At 46.4% G+C, this 21,676-nt stretch overlaps 1 protein-coding gene across 2 annotated transcripts in view; it reads right to left on the bottom strand.

Moving 5' to 3' along the window:
- Nucleotides 1–21,676, bottom strand: part of SEPTIN2 (septin 2) — a 44,773-nt gene that overhangs the window by 13,041 nt on the left and 10,056 nt on the right. The window contains exons 2-7 of one of the 2 annotated variants that reach the window (XM_049888721.1): nucleotides 20,142–20,171; nucleotides 18,314–18,434; nucleotides 12,750–12,836; nucleotides 11,654–11,777; nucleotides 10,464–10,598; nucleotides 10,183–10,300 (exon numbers count right to left, since the gene is read on the bottom strand). In XM_049888721.1, the coding sequence (XP_049744678.1) occupies nucleotides 10,183–10,300; nucleotides 10,464–10,598; nucleotides 11,654–11,777; nucleotides 12,750–12,836; nucleotides 18,314–18,434; nucleotides 20,142–20,150 (594 nt within the window). In that variant the 5' untranslated portion in view covers nucleotides 20,151–20,171. The remainder of the gene's footprint in view (nucleotides 1–10,182; nucleotides 10,301–10,463; nucleotides 10,599–11,653; nucleotides 11,778–12,749; nucleotides 12,837–18,313; nucleotides 18,435–20,141; nucleotides 20,172–21,676) is intronic. The other variant, XM_049888722.1, reaches the window with a different exon arrangement.

Raw genomic sequence — 21,676 nt, 5'->3', positions numbered from 1 at the left:
CACGCCCTTTTTACAGTCAATAAAGAATCAAACTGATGACCAAAATTATTGTCAAATGATTTACGAGCTGCCAGGGGTGCTCACGTTTGATTTCTCAGGACTCCTCTGTCCAGGACCATCACCACCGGCGGCGCCCGCAATGCACAAAGCATGCTGATGAGCAATGGCATCCCAGCGTGGCAGGATGACTGGCCCCAAGGACAAGTGCAGCCGAGATGTCGTGGCCTACTGAGGGGCACCAGGAAGACAGGAGCCTCACAAGGAGAGAAGCAGGAAAGGTGCCTCAGGAGGACAAACACATCTTGTCCAGAGCACGGAGGGGAGGACACACGGGTATGTTCGGGAATACCAAGAGGCTAAGTGTGGATGGAATATAAGACCTCTAGTTGGGTGAGTGGAAAGACAGGAAAGCATCTAGGTTAGCAACAGAGGGCTAAGTGCACACCAGGCTAGGGATCTGGCTTTACTCAACCAGGTAATGGAAGGCTGGGTGGCCTACAGGGGAGGAAAGACCAGCCTGGAAATAAGCATGATTCACCAATCACTTGAGAAACAGGCCCCCAATGCCCGCTGCATGCTGGCTCTCCCCCAGGTGCCAGGAAGCTGAAACCCTGCTCACCCGTGCCTAGGGTGCAGTGCTACAGACTGCTTTTGTATGGCCTTTCTCATCATGGTCTTGTAATTGCCACCAAACAACTGAGTGGAACTATACAAATGATGTTCCACTGGGACTCATAAGGTTATCTCTGGCTAAACCTTCCCAGGAGTCGACTGCCGCTCCTTCATCCTAGTCTGTCTTAGTCTGGAAGCTCAGCTGAAATCTGCCTGCCATGGGTGACCCTGCTGATACCTGAATACTGGTGGCATAGCTCCCAGCATCACAGTTAGATGCAAGCCCCCACAGTACGACAAACCGATCCTTGGCGGTGGTGGGATTCTCTCTTTCTCACCTGTGGGATGGCTCATACCAAGCCCAACTGGATATCAAATCTGACCAATCCGCTTGGTGGGCCACAATTATCCTATTCACACGGTTCCACCCAATCTCTTGCACAGGAGTTACAAGACCACAGTGAGGAAGGCCACACAACAGCGATCCATCACATCACACTGACATGTGGATAATTCAGATGTACTCCTCATATGTAAGTTAAACTTGACTCAAATAACCTTCTGTTCCCTAAACTGCTTCACTTAGAACCAAGGATGGCAAGACTGCATCTCGCATACTTTGGACATGTTGTCAGGAAGGATCAGTCCCTAGAGGAGGACATCATGCTTGGTAAAGTAAAGGGTCAGCGAAAAAGAGGAAGACGCTCAATGAGACGGACTGACACAGTGGCTGTGACAATGGGCTTAAGCATAACAAGGACTGAGAGGATGGCACAAGACCGGGCAGTGTTTTGTTCTGCTATACATAGGGTCGCTATGAGTCGAAACCTACTCGATGGCACTAACAACAACATACAAACGAGGTGCCTGGAACCCACCAAGGGACTAGGTGGTTTGCTAATAATATAACTAAAGTGCATGGCACCCTAACGAAAGGAATGGTCAGTTTTTCCAACCGGCTAAGCTTAAAGAGACATGGAAAGAGAGACAGGGGAACTGTAAACACAGAAGATGGTGAGAGGCAGCAGCTCAGTGATAGGGGCACATGACAGTAGGAACCAGGAGATAGGCATGAGATGGCTTCAGTGTGGCTTGCCAAGCCACGGTCCTAAGAGTTGTAACACTTGCCTGAGAAAGCTTTGAGCAGGATCTGGTGTCAGAGGGCCCCCAGCAGGGCCCAGCAGCAGAGGGCAAGAAGAAGCTGTCCTGAATTGCAGTTTTGTCCTGTTACTTCCAAGTTGATTCCAATCCCAAGATGTACGCTGTTGCTTCCCTAATAAACCACTGAACTGTTAAGTATGGTTTCTGAGTTCTGTGAGACGCTGCAGTGAATTACGGAACCCGAAGACGGGAGGGACAACACTGCGGGGGAGGCGGGGGGAGTAGCTGATGTTAGAGAGGGACAGCTGTTGGGAAAAGCTGGACATCTGGGACATGTTTTACCTCCGCCTTGTACACACAAGCTTCGTGCTGACTCTTATGAAAGAAATTACCCATTGGGGGCAGAGAGGGTACAAGCAGACTCCGCAGGAGGCATCCGACCTACCACTCGGCACTGGACTTGTTCTCTGGTCCTAAAAGACAGACATTCTGAACGGGACCTTCCAGATCCTCCATGATCGAAGGTATGTTATGTGAACACCTTGCCTGGACCGCTCCAGGACTCAGAGCAGGCCCTTAACCCCACACTCTGCAGCCCCACCTTCAGTCCTTCCTAAGTGAGGCAAGGCTGGGTAGTTGGCACCAAGTCACTGCACTCAGGCTGGCTTTCTGTTCTAAGCTCTTCATCCCACAGCCTGTCCCAGTCTGCTGTACACACTGCCCCTGCTGACACTCAGACAGGGTTTTAACCAGAAAGGGGAGTAGAAAGATAATGAAGACTCAAAAACAATCACACGTTTCTAAGTCTGGGTGACAGCAGGAATTGCAGGACCAGGTGTGTAGGGAAGGTGGAGGAGAAGCTCCTTTGCGGGGAAAGAAGACCTGTGCTGCACACCTGTGTTTACGAGGAGCAGGAACAGGACACCCAGACTGTCAAAGCAGATGCCACCGGAGCAGCTGGTGTGTGATCACAGTAACATGTAGGAAGTGACTTTTAGGGAAAAGTCAGGGCGGCGGTTAAGACAAGCAGAAAAAAGAGGGTGAGCGAGGCAAGCAAAGCACACAGGTCTGGAGGCCACAGGAAGGACGCTCCAGGAAGAGCTACCCATCGCAGCACATGGCCAAGCCCAGGACAGGACACCTGCAGCTGGATGGCCTGAAGCCAGACTTGACGGGATTAAGGAGAGGGTACGTAACCACCGCAGGGAACTGAGGACTCTAACAAGGAGAGGCTGGTACAAGGCTCCTCTATGTCAGGGAGGCGAAGATAGGAACCAGGTGACGAGAAGCGTTGACAAGGCATGAAAAGAAAAGGGAGAGCTGCTCCAAGCGCTCCAGGTCCTCTCAGAGCCTGTAACACAGCAAGGCCCTAGTTCTGGGTACAAGATCAGAGACGGGGTGAAGCCTCTGACGCCAGAAGGTCCTCTCAGAGCCTGTAACACAGCAAGGCCCTAGTTCTGGGTACAAGATCAGAGACGGGGTGAAGCCTCTGACGCCGGAAGGTCCTCTCAGAGCCTGTAACACAGCAAGGCCCTAGTTCTGGGTACAAGTTCAGAGACGGGGTGAAGCCTCTGATGCCGGAAGGTCCTCTCAGAGCCTGTAACGCAGCAAGGCCCTAGTTCTGGGTACAAGTTCAGAGACGGGGTGAAGCCTCTGATGCCGGAAGGTCCTCTCAGAGCCTGTAACGCAGCAAGGCCCTAGTTCTGGGTACGAGTTCAGAGACGGGGTGAAGCCTCTGATGCCAGAAGGTCCTCTCAGAGCCTGTAACACAGCAAGGCCCTAGTTCTGGGTACGAGTTCAGAGACGGGGTGAAGCCTCTGATGCCAGAAGGTCCTCTCAGAGCCTATAACACAGCAAGGCCCTAGTTCTGGGTACAAGTTCAGAGACGGGGTGAAGCCTCTGATGCCAGAAGGTCCTCTCAGAGCCTATAACACAGCAAGGCCCTAGTTCTGGGTACAAGTTCAGAGACGGGGTGAAGCCTCTGACGCCAGAAGGTCCTCTCAGAGCCTGTAACACAGCAAGGCCCTAGTTCTGGGTACAAGATCAGAGACGGGGTGAAGCCTCTGACGCCGGAAGGTCCTCTCAGAGCCTGTAACACAGCAAGGCCCTAGTTCTGGGTACAAGTTCAGAGACGGGGTGAAGCCTCTGACGCCAGAAGGTCCTCTCAGAGCCTGTAACACAGCAAGGCCCTAGTTCTGGGTACAAGATCAGAGACGGGGTGAAGCCTCTGACGCCGGAAGGTCCTCTCAGAGCCTGTAACACAGCAAGGCCCTAGTTCTGGGTACAAGATCAGAGACGGGGTGAAGCCTCTGACGCCGGAAGGTCCTCTCAGAGCCTGTAACACAGCAAGGCCCTAGTTCTGGGTACAAGTTCAGAGACGGGGTGAAGCCTCTGATGCCGGAAGGTCCTCTCAGAGCCTGTAACGCAGCAAGGCCCTAGTTCTGGGTACAAGTTCAGAGACGGGGTGAAGCCTCTGATGCCGGAAGGTCCTCTCAGAGCCTGTAACGCAGCAAGGCCCTAGTTCTGGGTACGAGTTCAGAGACGGGGTGAAGCCTCTGATGCCAGAAGGTCCTCTCAGAGCCTGTAACACAGCAAGGCCCTAGTTCTGGGTACGAGTTCAGAGACGGGGTGAAGCCTCTGATGCCAGAAGGTCCTCTCAGAGCCTATAACACAGCAAGGCCCTAGTTCTGGGTACAAGTTCAGAGACGGGGTGAAGCCTCTGATGCCGGAAGATCCTCTTAGAGCCTGTAACACAGCAAGGCCCCACTTCTGGGTACAAGTTCAGAGATGGGGTGAAGCCTCTGACGCCGGTGTCCCCCACCCTCCACTCTCAAATTAAACATAACAAGGTATAAAAGGTGAAGTTTCCTTAAGCAAGAGTCGATAGAACACTACCTTCCAAGCGTAAAAACTTTTATGCTTACAGAACTCTTCCCAGGGCCCAATTAGTTCCTAAAAATTGGCAGGCACTTGAGACAATGAGTCAAACCAAGAGAAATCATTTGCAACATGATAAACTCAAAGTCTAAAAATATAGAGAATAGCTATAAATCAATTAAAAAAAACTCTAAAAAACAGCCATGGCTCTGAAACATGAGAACGTTAAAACAGGTGCCAAGCCCAAACTTCCACTCTCACTACACATCAAGGAAATGCACATTAAAGTGAGACACTGCTTTTCATTTCTCCGACGGGAAATACCTTTCAAAAACTGAAAACATATATCCAGGATTGTTCCAGGGAGTGGGGACATAAGTTGTAACAAACATATTTTGGGAAATGTAGCCATCTTCAAACATGTTCATGTTTCTCTGAATCTGAGTTATACACGGTTGAGAACAGGAGCAGCACTACCCATCACTGCAACTCCTCGGTGGGCATCACGGGGGCCGCTATGTGCCAGGGGCACATCAGAGAACAAAGCAAAGACCTGGCCTCAGGCACTGAGGGGCAGGGACACCAAGGAGCATACCAATGGGGACCTGTGGGGAGTGCTGGAGCAGAGAAAGGGGTGGCACGAATCCCTGAGACGTGAGGGATCTCACTGTGCAGGTATCTAGGGAGGAATTTTCCAGACAGAGGGCTGACTACTGGAAAGACCCTAAGGTAGGAAGGTACCTGCTCTGAAGAAGAGCAAGGAGAAAGTGACAGAGAATTTGGTCAGAGATAAATGCAGGGGCCACACACAGTGGCAACTCACACTTGAAAACCCAAAATGCAGGCCTGAGAAACTTTTAAGCCCAGAACCACCATTTAAAAAAAAAAAAAAAAAAAGAAACCCATTGTACTCGCGTTCAACTCACAGACAATCATGTTGTGTTGCCGTCGTCGTTAGGTGCCCTCAAGTCGGTTCCAGCTCATAGCGACCCTGTGTATTACAGAATGAAACACTGCCCGGTCCTGCACCATGCTCACAATCTTTGTTATACCTGAGCCCATTGTTGCAACCACTGCGTCAATCCATCTCATTCGGGGTCTTCCTCTTTTTTGCTGACCCTCTACTTTACCAAGCATGATGTCCTTCTCCAGGCACTGGTCCCTCCTGAGAACATGTCCAAAGTAGGTAAGACGTAGTCTCCCCATTCTTGCTTCTAAGGAGCATTCCAGTTGTACTTCTTCCAAGACACATCTGTTCATTCTTTTGGCAGTCCATGGTATATTTAATATTCTCCGCCAACACCACAATTGAGAGGCGTCAATTCTTCTCTGGCTTCCTTATTCATTGTCCAGCTTTCACATGCATATGAGGTGATTTAAAACACCACGGCTTGGGGTCAGGCGCACCTTACTCTTCAAGGTGATATCTTTGCTCTTCAACACTTTTAACAGGTCTCTCGCAGCATATTTGCCCAATGCAATGTGTCTCTTGATTTCCTGACTGCTGCTTCCATAGGTATTAAATGTGGATCCAAGTAAAATGAAACCCTTGACAGCTTCGATCTTCTGTCTGTTTATCGTGACGTTGTTTACCGGTCCAGTTGTGAGGACTTTCGTTTTACACTAGGTGTAATCCATACTGAAGGCGGTAGCCTTTGATTTTCATCAGTAAGTGCTTCAAGTCCTCTTCACTTTCAGCAAGGAAGGATGTGTTGTCTGCATATTGCAGATTGTTAATGAGTCTTCCTCCACTCCTGACACCCTGGTCTTCCTCATGCAGTCCAGCCTCTCGGATTATCTGCCCAGCACACATATTGAACATGTACAGCGAAAGGATAGAGTGCTTACCCACACCTTTCCTGACTTTCAACCAATCAGTATTCCCTTGCCCTGTTTGAACAACTGCCTCTTGATCTATGTACGGATTCCGCATGAGCACAATTAACTGTTCTGGAATTCCCATTCTTTGCAATGTTATCCATAATTTGTTATGACGCACGCAATCAAGTGCCTTTGCAGAGCCAATAAAAACACTGGTGAACATTTTTCTGGTATTCTCTGCTTTCAGCCAGGATCCATCTGACATGGTTCCACGTCCTCTTCTGAGTCCAGCCTGAATTTCTGGCAGTTCCCTGTCAATATATTGCTACAGTTGCTTTTGGATGATCTTTAGCAAAATTTTACTTGCGTGTGATGTTAGTGATATTGTTCAACAATTTCCACATTCTGCTGCATCACCTTTCTTGGGAATAGGCATGAATATGAATCTCTTCCAGTTACCTGGCCAGGCAGCTCACTCATCTATGCCAGGAGATCTGGAAGACAGCTGTCAGTTCCTGGAGTCTTGTTTTTCTCCAATGCCTTCAGTGCAGCTTGGACTTCTTCCTTCAGTACCACTGGTTCCTGATCATATGTTACCTCCTGAAATGGCTGAACACCGACCAATTCTTTTCGGTATAATGACTCCGTGTTCTTTTCAACCATTCTTGATGCTTCCTGTGTCATTTAGTATTTTCCCCATGGAATCCTTCAGTAATGCAACTCGAGGCTTGAATTTTTTCTTGTTTTTTCAGCTTGAGAAACGTCGAGTGTGTTCTCCCCTTTTGGTGTTCTACCTCCAGCTCTTTGCACATGTCAGTATAATGCTTTGCCTTCTTGAGCCGCCCTTTGAGTAAAAGAGCTTCTCTTCAGCTCTTTTACTTTATCTTTTCTTCCTTTTGCTTCCACCACTCGATGTTCAAATTTCAGAGTTTCTTCTGACAACCATTTTGCTCTTTTCTTTCTTTCTTTTCTTTTTAATGACTTTTTGCTTTCCTCATGGATGATGTCCTTGATGTCATTCCACAACTTGGCTGGTCTGTGGTCGTCAGCGTTCGACACGTCAAATCTATACCTGAGAAGGTCTCTAAATTCAGGTGACAGAGGATCAAGGTCATACTTTGGCTCTCGTCGACAGGTCTTGAAATGTTCTTGTTGACAATGAATGCAACACCATTTCTCTTGAAGTTGTCATTCCCAGCATAGCAGACCATATGATTGTCTGCCAGAAAATGACCTATACCACCAGTCCATTTCGACTCTCTAATGCCTGGGAGATCGATGTTTATACATTTTCATTTTTGATGACTTCCAATTTTCCTAGATTCATACTTCGTACATTCCAGGTTCCAATTATTAACGGATGTCTGCAGCTGTTTCTTCTCATTTTGAGTCACGCCACATCAGCAAATGAAGGTCCCGGAAGCTTTACTCCATCCACATCATTAAGGTCACGAAAGATTTTTCTGTAGCGTATGATGCTGTTTGACAGCATTTTCCCCACAGAAGAACATCTTTCAGAATTGGAGTCAATCCTCTCAAACCCTGCCACTGCTTCATCAATTAAGTTTATGTAATGTTCTAAATTCTTTCTTGTCATTTCAGCAATGTTCACAGCATCTTCACTAGGAGCACATTCCATTTCAAGAAACCACTTTCTTTGCTCGTCCGTAAGAAGCAACTCCTCATTCACTAAGTTTCATCATGAGATGGCAGCAATTCAGTCACAGCTTCAGGCTCCACTTCTAGTTTTCCTGCTGTTTCCATATCTGCAGTTAGTTCCTCCACTTAAGTCTTGAACTCCTCAAAGTTACTCATGAGGGTTGGAATGAACTTCTTCCAAATGCCTGTTCATGTTGATCTGCTGACCTCCTCCCACGAATCGTGAATGTTTTTAATGGCCTCTAGAATGATAAATCCTTTCCAGAAGATTTTCAATGAACTTTACCCAGATCCATCAGAGGAATCACTACCTATGGCAGCTATAGCCTTAGGAAACATATTTTTTAAATAATAAGCCTTGAATGTCGAAATTACTCCTTGATCCGGCTGCAGGATGGATGCTATGTTAGCAGGCATGAAAACAACATTAATCTCCATGTAATCCTCATCAGTTTTTGGGTGACCAGGTGTATTGTCAATGAGCAATCAAATTTTAAAAGAAATCTTTTTTTTCTGGGCAGTAGGTCTCAACAGTGGGCCTAAAATCTTCAGTAGGCCACGATGTAAACAGATGTGCTGTCACCCAGGCTTTGTTGTTCCGTTCACAGAGCACAGGCAGAGGAGGTTTAGCATCGTTCTTAAAGGGCCTAGGATTTCAGGAATGGTAAATGAGCACTGGCTTCCACTTCTAGTCAACAGCTGCTTTAGCCCTTAAGGAAAGACTCAGCCTGTCCTTTGAAGCCAAGCATTGACTTCTCCCTAGCTACCCAAGTCCCAGATGGTATCTTCTTCCAGTGTAACACTGTTCCGTCTACGCGGAAAACCTGCTGTTTAGTGTGGCCACCTTCGTCAGCTGCCTCAGCTGGATTTTCGGGATAACTGGCTGCAGCCTCTGCACCGGCACGTGCTGCTTCACCTTGCACTTCTACGTCATGGAGACGGCTTCTTTCCTCAAACCTCGTGAACCAACCTCTGCTGGCTTCAGACTTCTTCTGCAGCTTCCTCACCTCTCTCGGCCTTCACAGAATTGAAGAGAGCGAGGGCCTTGCTCCAGATTAGGCTTTGGCTTAAGGGAATGTTGTGGCTGGTCTAATCTATCCAGACCACTAAAACTTTCTCCATATCAGCAATAAGGCTGTTTTGCTTTCTTATCATCTGTGTTCTCACTGGAGTAGCACTTTTAATTTCCTTCCAGAACTTTTCCTCTGTATTCACAATGTGGCAAATTGTTTGGCGCAAGAGGCCTAGTTTTTGGCCTACCACAGTTTTTGACAAGCCTTCCTCACTGACCGTAACCATTTCCAGCTTTTGATTTAAAGTGAGAAAGCTGTGACTCTTCTTTTTACTTGAATACTTGGAGACCACTGCAGAGTTATTAATTGGCCTACTTTAAATACTGTTGTGTCTCAGAGAACAGGGAGGCCTGAGGAGAGGGAGAGAGGCAGGGAAAGGCCGGGCGGTGGAGCAGTGAGAAGACACAACATTTATTAAGTCTGCCATCTTACATGGGTGTGGTTTGTGGCGCCCCAAAACAATTACAATAGTAACTTCAGAGATTACTGATCAGAAATCACCGTAACAGATACGATAATAACGAGAAAGTTTGAAATATTACAAAAATTAGCAAAATGTGACAAGAGACACGAAGTGAGAACATGCTACCAGACAGATGGCACTGACAGACTCGCTTGACACAGGGTTGCCACAAACCTCCAATGTGCAACAAACGCAACATTTGCAAAGCACGATAAAAGGAGGTACGTCTGTACCCAGCGAAAGCCACAGGAATCTACAGCAATGAGCACAGATCTGCATTTATCCGACACGTGGCATCTTCCTGATTCAGCCTTCCACACGTTCAGAACAATTACACACGTCAGTAACCTGAAACCTTCATGAAAACAAAATACTAAAATGTAACTCTAAGTCCGCTCAATACTGGGTGTTCCTTAAAAACAACGCTGCAGAAGTTCAGAGCCAGTCCCACAGCCCTGCCTCCTGAGACCTCAGCAGACAAGCGTGGAGTCTCCTGACACCCTTCCTTTCATGCATTCCAGGTCTGTGGCGCTCCACCTGAATAGAGGAACGAGCAGAGGCAAAGTGACGACTCACCCTTTTCTTTAAGCGCTCCCGTTCCTTCAGCGTGAGGGTGTCAGCCTTGGCGATGACAGGCACGATGTTCACCTTATTGTGAATCGCCTTCATGAATGCAACATCCAAGGGCTTCAGTCTAAAACGATTGTTCACGTGTCACAAGTTTAGAAAAACAGAAAAGCACACAATTACCCAGTTCTTTGCTTGAAATATGCAGCTTGGGGAAAACCTGCAACCCTCAGCGTAGCAAAGATGGAAGTCAACGTGCACAGCAGTTTCCACAGCAGACGACGACTTACCCGTGTCCGAAAGGGGAGATGAAGTAGAAGCAGCAGTGAACCCTGTTGTCGATGATATGCCGTCTGTTCAAGCCGCTCTCATCGTGCAGGTACCGTTCAAACTGCTCGTCGATGTAGGAGATGATGGTCTTAAAACTGAGACAGAGACAGCGGTGACTGTGCAGTGCAGAAGGCACACAGGCAGCCCCCAACTCCAAAGGGAAAACAAGGTCTTCTACCCCCTTCCAATGTATGCACAACTTGATGACTCATTTGTAAGCTGAGGCAGAAAACTGACTCCTAGGTTCTTCAGAACTGTGACAAGAATCATTTCATGTCAGTGCTGCAAGTCAACAGCCTGGATAGATGGGTCACGAGGAGCCTGAGGATGCCAAAGTGGAGATGGGGTTGCCACCTCTTCCAAAGTCTGACTGGGAAGTGGGCCACACAGAGTGTGTCATTAGGGACAGGCTTGCTAAAGTGTGGAACAGTGGAACACATGTGCGTGTTAAGAGCAGCCAGGAGAGAGGGGAGGACCACGATGCTGGAAGCAGGTGAGGTTCCGTACTACAAAGCAGACCTCCCTGCATGGCTACAGGTGACAGGCTGCCGTCGTCTCCTGCATCTCGAGCTCCTTATTTGTTAATGTGATGCCAGCAGGCACTTGTCTACAGCACTGTCTCAAGCGACTCTGCCACAGGCTTCGTTTCCTCCTGGCCAGGGAGGAGGGAGCCTGCACCACAGTGCTCTATCCACCAGCACAGTGCCAGTCAAGGTGCTCCGCTAATGCAGCATTAAAAGATGGCCAGCTTTGCAACTGCAGAGTTCACTGAGAATAGTCTCAGAGAAAAAACACAACTCATTCTCCGTAAAATCCCTTATTTAGAAAGTCTGTGTGTGATGAACTTTAAATGGTCTCACTGTTCTACACACACACAAAAAAAACAAAACCAAACCCATCGCCATCCAGTCGATTCCAACTCACAGCAGCCCTCTAGGACAGGGCAGAACTGCCCCCCAGAGTGTCAAAGGGGCGCCTGGTGGATGTGAACTGCTGAATTTTTGTTTAACAGCCACAGCACTTAACCCACCACGCCACCAGGGTTTCCATTCTATACACGGTTACCCCAATTCCAGGAACTATTAACACCATAAACTCAAACACGTAAGCTACGTAAGCGCAGCCAGACGTGACGGCCCTCAGCACACACCAGTCTCGGCAGTTGATGGCGTCGCCGTAGCCGGGCGTGTCCACTACTGTGAGTCGCAGCTTGACCCCTCGCTCTTCAATCTCCACGGTGGAGGCCTCGATTTGGACAGTTCTCTCAATTTTTTCTGTAGAAGAAACAAACCTGATAAAGAATGCACCTTAAAAATGAAGCAGTATGTGAAGAGAAGAAACTGCCTGTTATTAAAAAAAAAAAAAAAAACCCACTGCCGTCAAGTCGATTCCGGCTCATAGCGACTCTACTGGACAGAGCAGAACTGCCCCATAGGGTTTCTAAGGAGCACCTGGTGGATTCGGACTGCCGACCTCTTGGTTAGCAGCCATCGCACTTAACCACTACACCACCAGGCTTTCCCACCTGTTACTAGTGCTCTTAAGAACAAGAGACTTGGAGCCTCACTACCTCTCTTTGGAGGTGGGTTCTCAGAAGTCACCATGAGGCTGGCGTAAAAATCACCCCAAAGTCAGCGAAGGAAAGTTGAGGCCAAGGTAAATGTGATGCCTGGGAAGGTTAAGACTCCAAGATTAAAAATGCTAATTTCTGTTTTTGGGACAGAGAAAACAGAAAATAACTTACGAACTTACTTAAAAGCTGATTCTGGGAACATAAGTAAAGAACTCTCATTCCTGCTGCGTGAGCCCATTCCGGCCCTGACTCAGCACCCCATCTGTACACCCTATGAGCACATGTGGGCGCTGGTGCCCTGCACAGGGACACTCAGACAGCTGATTAAACAGCCAGACCATATCCACGCCTACAGTGATCTTCTCTTACAGCGTGTCACAGGATAAAACACCCACTTGACCCCCCCACCAGACAGACAGTACAGGAGAGACTGTCACCATTTCAGAGAGGACACATATGTGCTCAAAGATTCCATAACCAAGTTCTGTGGCCCCAGGTACAGCACACCACTCCCTACCTCCTACATGACGTGTCCCATGTTTAAAGCCAAGCAAAGCACATACACATGCACGTACACACGCACACACAGAGGGCCACGGCATAAAACACTCCCTGGGCACTCCCCATCACCTTTCACACAGAACCGCGCTCAGGGCAGGACGTGGGTCCTTACCTGCAGCTCCAGGTATGACTCTTTCTGGGTAGAGGTCGGTCAGGAACAGGCTGTTTATGAGTGTCGACTTTCCCAGTCCAGATTCACCTTTAGTGGGAGGGAAAACCCTGTCACAACCATATCTACGTGGCACAGAGACAATTAAGTCTTTGGAGGTTTCTGAGGCCGGGCACTGGCTCAGAACCTCACCAGCGTCACTCCATGTACTTCTCGCAATGTCTGAGTGGCGAGGCACAGCCATCTTGTCTCTCAGACAAGGAAATATGCTCGAGGCAGGTCCTTGGCCTGGGCTACGTCTGAGTCCAGCTCTGTGGGACTCAGGGTCTGTCCTCTACCGGATCATATGGTCAGAAACGTAATCTGTCTTCACGGACATGGGGAGTGAACTTTAGCAGCTGGTCCTTTTTTCTTCGATGAACAGGATGCGAAGTAGGTTTTCAGCTACAAGCTCTGCAAATCGTTAAACCTGTCACATTTCAGAAAACCCCGAATGCACCTGTCCAGTGACGATGACAGCGCTCCTGCTTCCCGAGCCGCGGACAGCAGGGCAGCCACAGAGGATGCTACCTGAGTGGGACAACCAAGGCTCCTTCACAGTCACTCCACATTTCCCCTCAAGGCGGGGGCCACCCTTCCTCCCGTCAGTTCACCCCCATTTCCCACCACGCAGCCACTGCGTCCAGCCACCCCGAGTCCAGCCACCCCGCGTCCAGCACCTCCAGCTCATGCAGGTGAATGTGCGGTAACCCATCTGGGCACAGTGTTTGTTAAAGCATGTAATGAGTCAGGAATTTCTCAGCTACTGCAATTACACATTCCAAATACTTCAAATTTAACTTCAAAGAACATGCAAACAATGAAAAATTAAATTTTGTATTAGAAGAAGGCACAGACCTTAAGTGACTGCTGACTGATTTTTTTCATTTCTAAGAAGCATGAACAAATGCCTAACCTCCCTGCAGGTTATCCTGAGGCTCAATTCTCAACAAACGTGTGCTTCTAAGCTTTACGTCCGTCAGCTGTGTGCCAGATGTGACACGAACTTGTCACATCAGTGCAACATGCACACACCTGTCGACGTCCGTCTGAAGAATCATCACTGTTGGGAGAATCAGAACCGATGAGTGAGTGTGAAGCGTGTAGGTTCACAGAGCTGAGACTGCAGTGTTTACAGATGAAGAGGAATGCGGACAGGATGAACCCAGGATTGCGTGTTATACGTGCTCGAGGTAAGACTGACGGTGGCATGTGCTCTATGCCATCAGCCCAGCCTTCCATCCACGGTGGGCAGGGCCCTTTACAGTTGGTTCACCAGCATTTGCTAAATGCTTTCTGCGTGTCTGACACTAGTCTAGGTACTGAGACGTGACAGAGAACAAGGCAGATGAAACCTCTGCTCTCGTGGTGAGCTCAGGGGTCCAGCAAGGTGGTGACAAAATCACTATCGCCTAGAAGGCGGCGACAGCTGTGGACAGAAGTGTGGCTAAAAGGGGGCTGGGGTGCGCAGGAGAAGACAACATTTGAGCAAAGACAGCTTCTTTTCAAAAAGAGTTATAACACCCCAGTGACTGTTTCTAATCTGCAAACTTTCATATGTATTTGGGGCATCTGTAATTAAGGTTTTCATTGCTTAATTCCTCTCAGGATTAGGCCACCAGGTTCTTCTTCCCAATCTGTCCTAGTGTGGAGCTCAGCTGAATCCTCTGTGCCGTGGATGGCCCTGCTGGTACCTCAACACCAGTGACATAGCTTCCAGCATCATAGTCACACGCAAGTCCCCACAGTATGACCAACTGACAGACGCACGGGGGGAAAATCGACTAATTCTATGGAAAGAAAACAATGGAAAAGCAGAGTACCATCAGTCAGAACAAAGCCAGGGGCCTACTGTGCAACAGACCATCAACTCTCAGAAGTGAGTTCAAGTTGAAGCTGAAGAAAATTAGCACAAGTCCATGAAAGTCAAAGTATGACCCTGAGTACATCCCATCTAAATTCAGAGACCATCTGAAGAACAGATTTAACATGTTGAATACCAATGACCAAAGACCAGAAGAGTTGTGGAATGACATCAAGGACATCATACGTAAAGAAAGCAAGAAGTCATTGAAAAGACAAGAAACAAAGAAAAGACCAGAATGGATGTCAGAAGAGACTCAGAAACTTGCTCCTGAACTTGGAGGACCTAAAGCGAAAGGAAGAAATGATGAAGTAAAAGAGCTGAAGAGAGACTTCAAAGTGTGGCTCAAGAAGACAAAGTAAAATACTATAGTGACATGTGCAAACACCTGGAAATAGAAAAACAAAAAGGAAGAACACACTTAGCATTTCTCAAGCTGAAAGAACCAAAGAAAAAAATTAAAGCCTCGCATTGCTGTACTGAAGGATTCTACGGGGAAAATATTAAACAATGGAAAAAGTATCAAAAGAAGAGAGACAGAATATACAAAGTCACTGTACTAAAAATAACTGGTCCGTGTTCAACTATTTCAGGAGGCAGCACATGATCAAGAATCGAGGGTATTTAAGGAAGAGGCCAAACTGCACTGAAGGGACTGGCAGGTAACAAGGCTCCAGGAACTGATGGAGTACCAGTTGGGATGTTTCAACAAACAGAAGCAGGGCTAGAAGTGCCTACTCACATACACCAAGAAGCCTGGAAGATAGCTACCTGGGCAACCAACTGGAAGTGATTCCTATTTATACCCATTTCAAAGAAAGGTGATCCAACTGAATGTGCAAATTACTGAACGATATCATTAACATCACACCCAAGTAAAATTTGGCTGAAGATGGTTCAAAAAGGGCTGCAACAGTACATCGACAACGAACTGATGGAAATTCAAGATGAATTCCGTGGAACCAGGAGTATCGTTGTTGTCAGATGGATCTTGGCTGAAAGCAGAGAATACCAGAGAGAAGTTTACCTGTGTTTCATTGACAATGCAAGGGCATTCGACTGTTGTAAATCATTAACAAGTTACAGGTAATGTTGCAAAAAATGGGAATTCCAAAACACTTTACTGTGCTCATGAGGAACCTCTACACAGATCAAGAGGCAGTCCATTCAAACAGAACGAGGGGATATTGTGTGGCTTAAAGTCAGGAAAGGTGTGCATCAGGGCTGTAACCTTTCGCCACACTTATTCAATCTGTACGCGGAGCAAATGATTTGAGAAGTTGGACTATATGAAGAAGAACAGGGCTTCAGACCTGGAAAAAGACTCATTAACAACCTGCGATATGCAGATGATACAACCTTGCCTGCTAAAAGTGAAGAGGATTTGAAGCACTTACTGATAAAGATCAAAGACCACAGCCTTCACTATAGATTACACCTCAACATAAAGAAAACAAAAAGTCCTCACAACTGGACCAATGAGCAATACAATGATAAATGGTGAAAAGACTGAAGTTGTCAAGGATTTCATTTTATTTGGATCCACAATCAACACCCAGAGAAGCAGCAGTCAAGAAATCCAGAGACACACTGCACTGGGCAAATCTGCCGCAGAAGAGTTCTTTAAAGTGTTAAAAAGCAAAGATGTCACCTCCAAGACTAAGGTGCGCCTGACCCAAGCTATGATGTTTTCAATTGCCCGGCATGCATGTGAAAGCTGGATAATGAATAAGGAAGATTGAAGAACTGACATCTTTGCGTTATGGTGCTGGTGAAGAATGGTGAATATACCATGGACTGCCAAAAGAACGAACAAATCTTTCTTGGAAGAAGTACAGCCAGAATGTTCCTTAGAAGCAAGGATGGCAAGACTTCGTCCCACATACTTTGGACATGTTACCAGGAAGGACCAGTCCCTGGAGAAGGACACCATGCTTGGTAGAAGAGAGGGTAGGCGAAAAAGACGAAGGCTCTCAAGGAGATGGACTGACCCAGTGGCTGCAACAATGGGCTCAAGCATAACAACGATTTTGAGAATGCAGCAGGACTGGGCAGTGTTTCGTTCTGTTGTACGTAGGGTCACTATGAGACTCTACGGCGTCTGACAACAATCTGTGATTATCTCCCATGAAACAGCTTCCGGTGCACGTCCACAGGTGGCTGGCTTACTAAATGAAAGGCTTGGGCTGGACCTCGGGAGCACCCAACTGTGTTCGGGTCCACGTTTGTTCTCTAATATCTCCATCCCAGCTCGGGGTCTCTAAGACTGTGCCATTAATGGGGGAGAAGAGACACACAAGAAGAGATGTGGATCAGTATAATTCCATCACCATCCAAAATCTTTAATACAAACGTGCTACGAAAGTCACAAGAGTGATGACAAAGTGCAGAGGATGAGTGAGGTTCAGAGTTTACATGTCAGAAATGTAAGTCTCAGGCACAAGGGGGCACCAGGAGATAAACAAAAGCAGGTAAGACCTCCCCTTCATTTTGAAATCCCAACAGGTAAACTGCCACAGAACCTTCAGATTCTACTCTTAACAGATGTTCTATCTTTGGAAACTCTGGGTAAAAACAAAATGTGACTCAGGCTGGGATGTCTGGGAACGCAGAGCTTTCTGACCTGTGGGAACATCTTCATACATGTTTACTTCTCAGTTTTTAAACAATGAGAGAGCGCTGCTTCCTTCTCCAACAACACGTAACAAGAACACTTCCCTTTCCGGAAGGCCCTGATGGGAGGCCTCCCCTGCATGCAGCTCCTGTCACGTGCTGGGTGCAAGGGTGGGATGGGGGTGAGGCATAAGGACGGCAGGACAGGGACACTCGGCCCATCAGGGTGAAGAGACAAGGAAAGGCTGGGGTGTGAGGAGGCACGGACCGTTAGGGGACTTATCCAGTGCCGCTTTAACAGAAATACCACAAGTAGATGGCCTAAACGGAAGTTTATCTTCTCACGGTCCACTAGGCTAGAAGTCTGAATTCAGGGTGCCAGCTCCAGGGGAAGGTCCTTGTCATCAATCTTCCCTTGGTCCAGGAGCTTCTCAGTGCAGGGACTCCGAGTCTAAAGGAAGCACTTTGTTCCTGGCACTACTTTCTTGATGGTATGAGGTTCCCCTGTCCCTCTGCTCATTTCTCTTTTATATCTCAAAAGAGATTGACTTGATACTACCTAATCTTGTAAATTGAGTCCTGCCTCATTAATGTAATTGCCTCTAATCCTGCCTCATAAACCTCAGAGGTAGGATTTACAACACATCGGAAAATCACATCAGACAATAAAACGGTGGCCAATCACACAATACTGGGAATCACGGCCCAGCCAAGCTGACACATACTTTTGGGAAACACAATTCAATCCATGACACAGCAGTTCTAGACACTGGCCACCACGAGTAAAAACTTTTACTACATAAAATAAGGAAGTGACAGAAAAAATACTTCACTACTCCGGAGGAATCTCCAAATGATATACATTTTTTCAAGCTCCCCAGTTCTCTGACTGCCAACAAAGAGCTTTCCCTCCAACTTTGTAAGTCATATTATTACACTCCAAACTCTGAGACAGGGGTACATCCACATGATTTGGTCACTTAATAATTTATTACATTTACTTAATGATTATCAAATATTTACGTAATCTATCATTAAATTAATTTCTTACCAACAACCATTAGTGTGAACTCGAAACCTTTTTTCACTGACTTTCGGTGAACTTGATTAGGAAGATTGGCAAATCCAACATAGCCAGGTGTTTCTGGATTTATGAACTGAGCTGGCTGCTGCTAAAATGAGATTTAAAAAAAAAAGAGTAAATAAACACTTTAGTGGTCGCTTTTAAAACAATCAGTTAGATCTGGGACAAATACAGGTATCACAAATTCTCAAAAATTAAAAGTTATGTGTAAATCGACACTTCCAAAAAGTCAAGCTTTTATTAGAAAAGTGATAGTATTCACTTAAGAACACGTATTCAAAAGAAAAAAAACCAATCCAGTATAATTTCTTAACTATATACCACCTAAAACTGACATTTTGGTTATCAGTGTCCTGTTCAGCAATTTAGCAATACATAAAAGAACAGGCCACATTTAATTCACCCTGGTGCAATTTTGAATTTTCACCTGAGAATTATCTATGGGACTACAAGAAGGTCAGTCAAGCTTATAAAGTAATGCCAAATCGGACAGCGGCTGCGTTCAGCAAATTTAGCTAAACTTAGATCTAGAGGTTTGTAAGCAAACACTCCCAGGCATCAGGTGTGAAGCACCTGTGAAAATGTCATCTCTCCTGCTGCACCCCTGGCTCCACAGAACAGCCTCACCACGTGAGGGGACAACCGACTACACGGAAGCATCATGTTCCTGGTAAGTGAGAAGAGGGAGGACAGAGGGAGACGCGATAAAGCAAGTCAAGCTGCAGAATCTGAGCGGGGCATGGGGTGTCCCCGTAAAAGTCCTTCTATACTTCTGTATGCCAGAAAATTTTCAATAATAAAACATTAGGCAAAAGAAAACTCTTAAGTGGTCACTGTTGAGACAGACTTCACAGAAGTTCTGGCATTAAAGAATATGGTACTTTAGGCAAAAGAAAACCAGCTGTCATCGAGTGGACTCAGGCCCCTGGTGACACCGCTTGTGCCAGCGCAGAACTGGGCCCCACAGGGCTTTCATGGCTGAATTTTCAGCAGGAGATCACCAGGGCTTTTTCTCGAGGCACCTCTGGTCGGACTCAAACCTCCAACCCTTCAGGTAGCAGCCGCGCATGTAAATCATGTGCACCACCCAGGGACTCAGTAAAAAAGGAGCTGGCCAAACGAATGGTACCCTCGTGCAACTATTAAAAAATATTTACTGAAAACGAGAAAAGAGTTAAAAAAAAAAATGATAACTATAGGTATGAAAAGAATATCTACCAGTGATTATTTCCAAGTCGTGGGACTAAGGCTAATTTTTCTTCTCTCCTTTTGTTTATCTGTGTTCCACACTATGTCCACAACTAAAAATACTTCTATAAAAAATTAAAATGGGCATGAAGATTATACATCTGACAGCAATGACTCAAAAAAAAAAAAAGACAAAGTGCAGCAACTATCTGCAATTTTAACCACAAGCTCTCTTTCGCCGGCACGTCTCTGAGAACTGGCTCAGGACCCCCAGCTCATTCCCAAGCCAATTCATCGAGTCTAAGAGTCCCATCCATTTCATCAGTATAAATTATCAGATTTTAAATGATTATTTGATTAGTCTACTGGGAATGATCTAAGGAGGCAAAAAGGATTTTTACTGATATATTTAGAAACAAGATAATGGAAATCTGAAAACAGAACACACAAAGCTTTTAGGGTGACCACTGAATGAGAGCTCTCCTGGTCTTAACGAATCAAATGTATTAAATTAAGTAAACACTGGGGATCTTGACTATCAACAGTTTCTCCTGATATGTAGACAGTTTCTCTTTACACTGTAGATTCAGGAAGCGTGATCTCTTACCTTAGACATCTTGAGTGAAATTTCCTCAACCTGTTGAAAAACAGATATGTATATGTGTACATGTGTACCTGTATGTACACATACATATATACGCATGTATGCGTGTATACACATACATACGTATGTGTATATTATGCACACACACACGAATTTGTTATGAATCGATCTATAATTGACTTATGTATGTCATCAACAGCTTCTGTCTTACTTAGCTTCTCAGTTTTATCAAATACCCAGAAATGCTGAAATCATCTCTCAGTATAAAGACGAATTAGATTTATAAAACTAGATGCTGATATTTTAAAAAGCCATATACATGTATGCACCATATATATACTCCATAATTTCAACACTCAAACCTTTTTTCCAGTACTTATCGTACACTAGGTATTAGGATCCAAGAAAAAGACGTGCTTCCCCAGCCTCTGGAGCTCTGTAATTCCTTCTCTCTTTGCAATCTTTCAGGGAGGAAGAGGCGCCACTGTGTGGAGCTATAACCTGACAGGTGCCATCTTTTTGAGATTTCTAGTGCCCTTTAAGAACTAGGTTATGATCCTGCCTGGCACATGAAACAATGTGAGCTACAACTGTAGGCAAGAGAGAATGGACAGAAGGACCAAGTAAGAAGTCAGGTGCCAGTCTTAGTGATACGTGGGATTTCTACACCAAATTCACAGGCCCTGGAGCTCTGGGATATGGGGTCTGTGGGCTGACCTTGGTAACAAGGCCAGGAGGTAGGACTGCAGTCAGATTGATTCCTGCTGAGCTTATAAAACTTACTAGAGAAAGCTTCTATCACTTCTGACTCCCCATTTTTCTCAAAGCTAAACTTAACAATCCTGAGTAATGTACCCTCAAGTTTTCCTTTTCAAGGAAAATATACCCAACGACTTCTGAAGAAATGAAACCACACGCCCTATGTGTGGCCTGGTCTAACCAAGGTACACCATTAGCAGGATCTGTCAAGATATAGTTTGCAGTCTTAGTTCTTGGTTCTCCTCCGTAGTGGCCCACTGTCTAGGTGGGAAGGGGGTGTGAGAATGGGTAAGAGATACTCACACAGACTCTGAAGTGCTTCTTGCTATGAAAGATGAGTATTAAGGGTGAGAAAAAGGAATGCTGGGTGAAGTATAGAGCTCCATCTAGGAATGCCTGGCTAAAGCTAGATCTGGACTCCCCACAATGATCCAAGCCTAGGTCATGGCATTAAGACAACAGTGAAGGAACACGGAAACGCCACACCAGAGGAGAACCTGGACATGATTCTGAGAACCCTCTGGCCAAGGAAGGAATGCAGTAGGTCACGGGTAGGTAACGGAATGGTGAGCAGAGGCCCCAGGAGTGAGGACTGGGGAGGAGGAGGGTGATGGGCCATGTGGGTGTGCCCTCATTTCCCTCACCCCCAAACGGCAGGAGGAGGAAGGCAACACTGAACCAGAAAACATGATGATGATGAAGATTCAAATACAGTATTTGGGGAAAGAAAAAAATAAATAAAACCTTCCACACTGAAAAAATATGATTTTCGAACTAGA

The sequence above is a fragment of the Elephas maximus genome, chromosome 6, assembly GCF_024166365.1.
Source record: "Elephas maximus indicus isolate mEleMax1 chromosome 6, mEleMax1 primary haplotype, whole genome shotgun sequence".
In the NCBI taxonomy this organism is placed as follows: domain Eukaryota; kingdom Metazoa; phylum Chordata; class Mammalia; order Proboscidea; family Elephantidae; genus Elephas; species Elephas maximus.
This window is presented reverse-complemented; position numbering and strand designations above follow the sequence as displayed.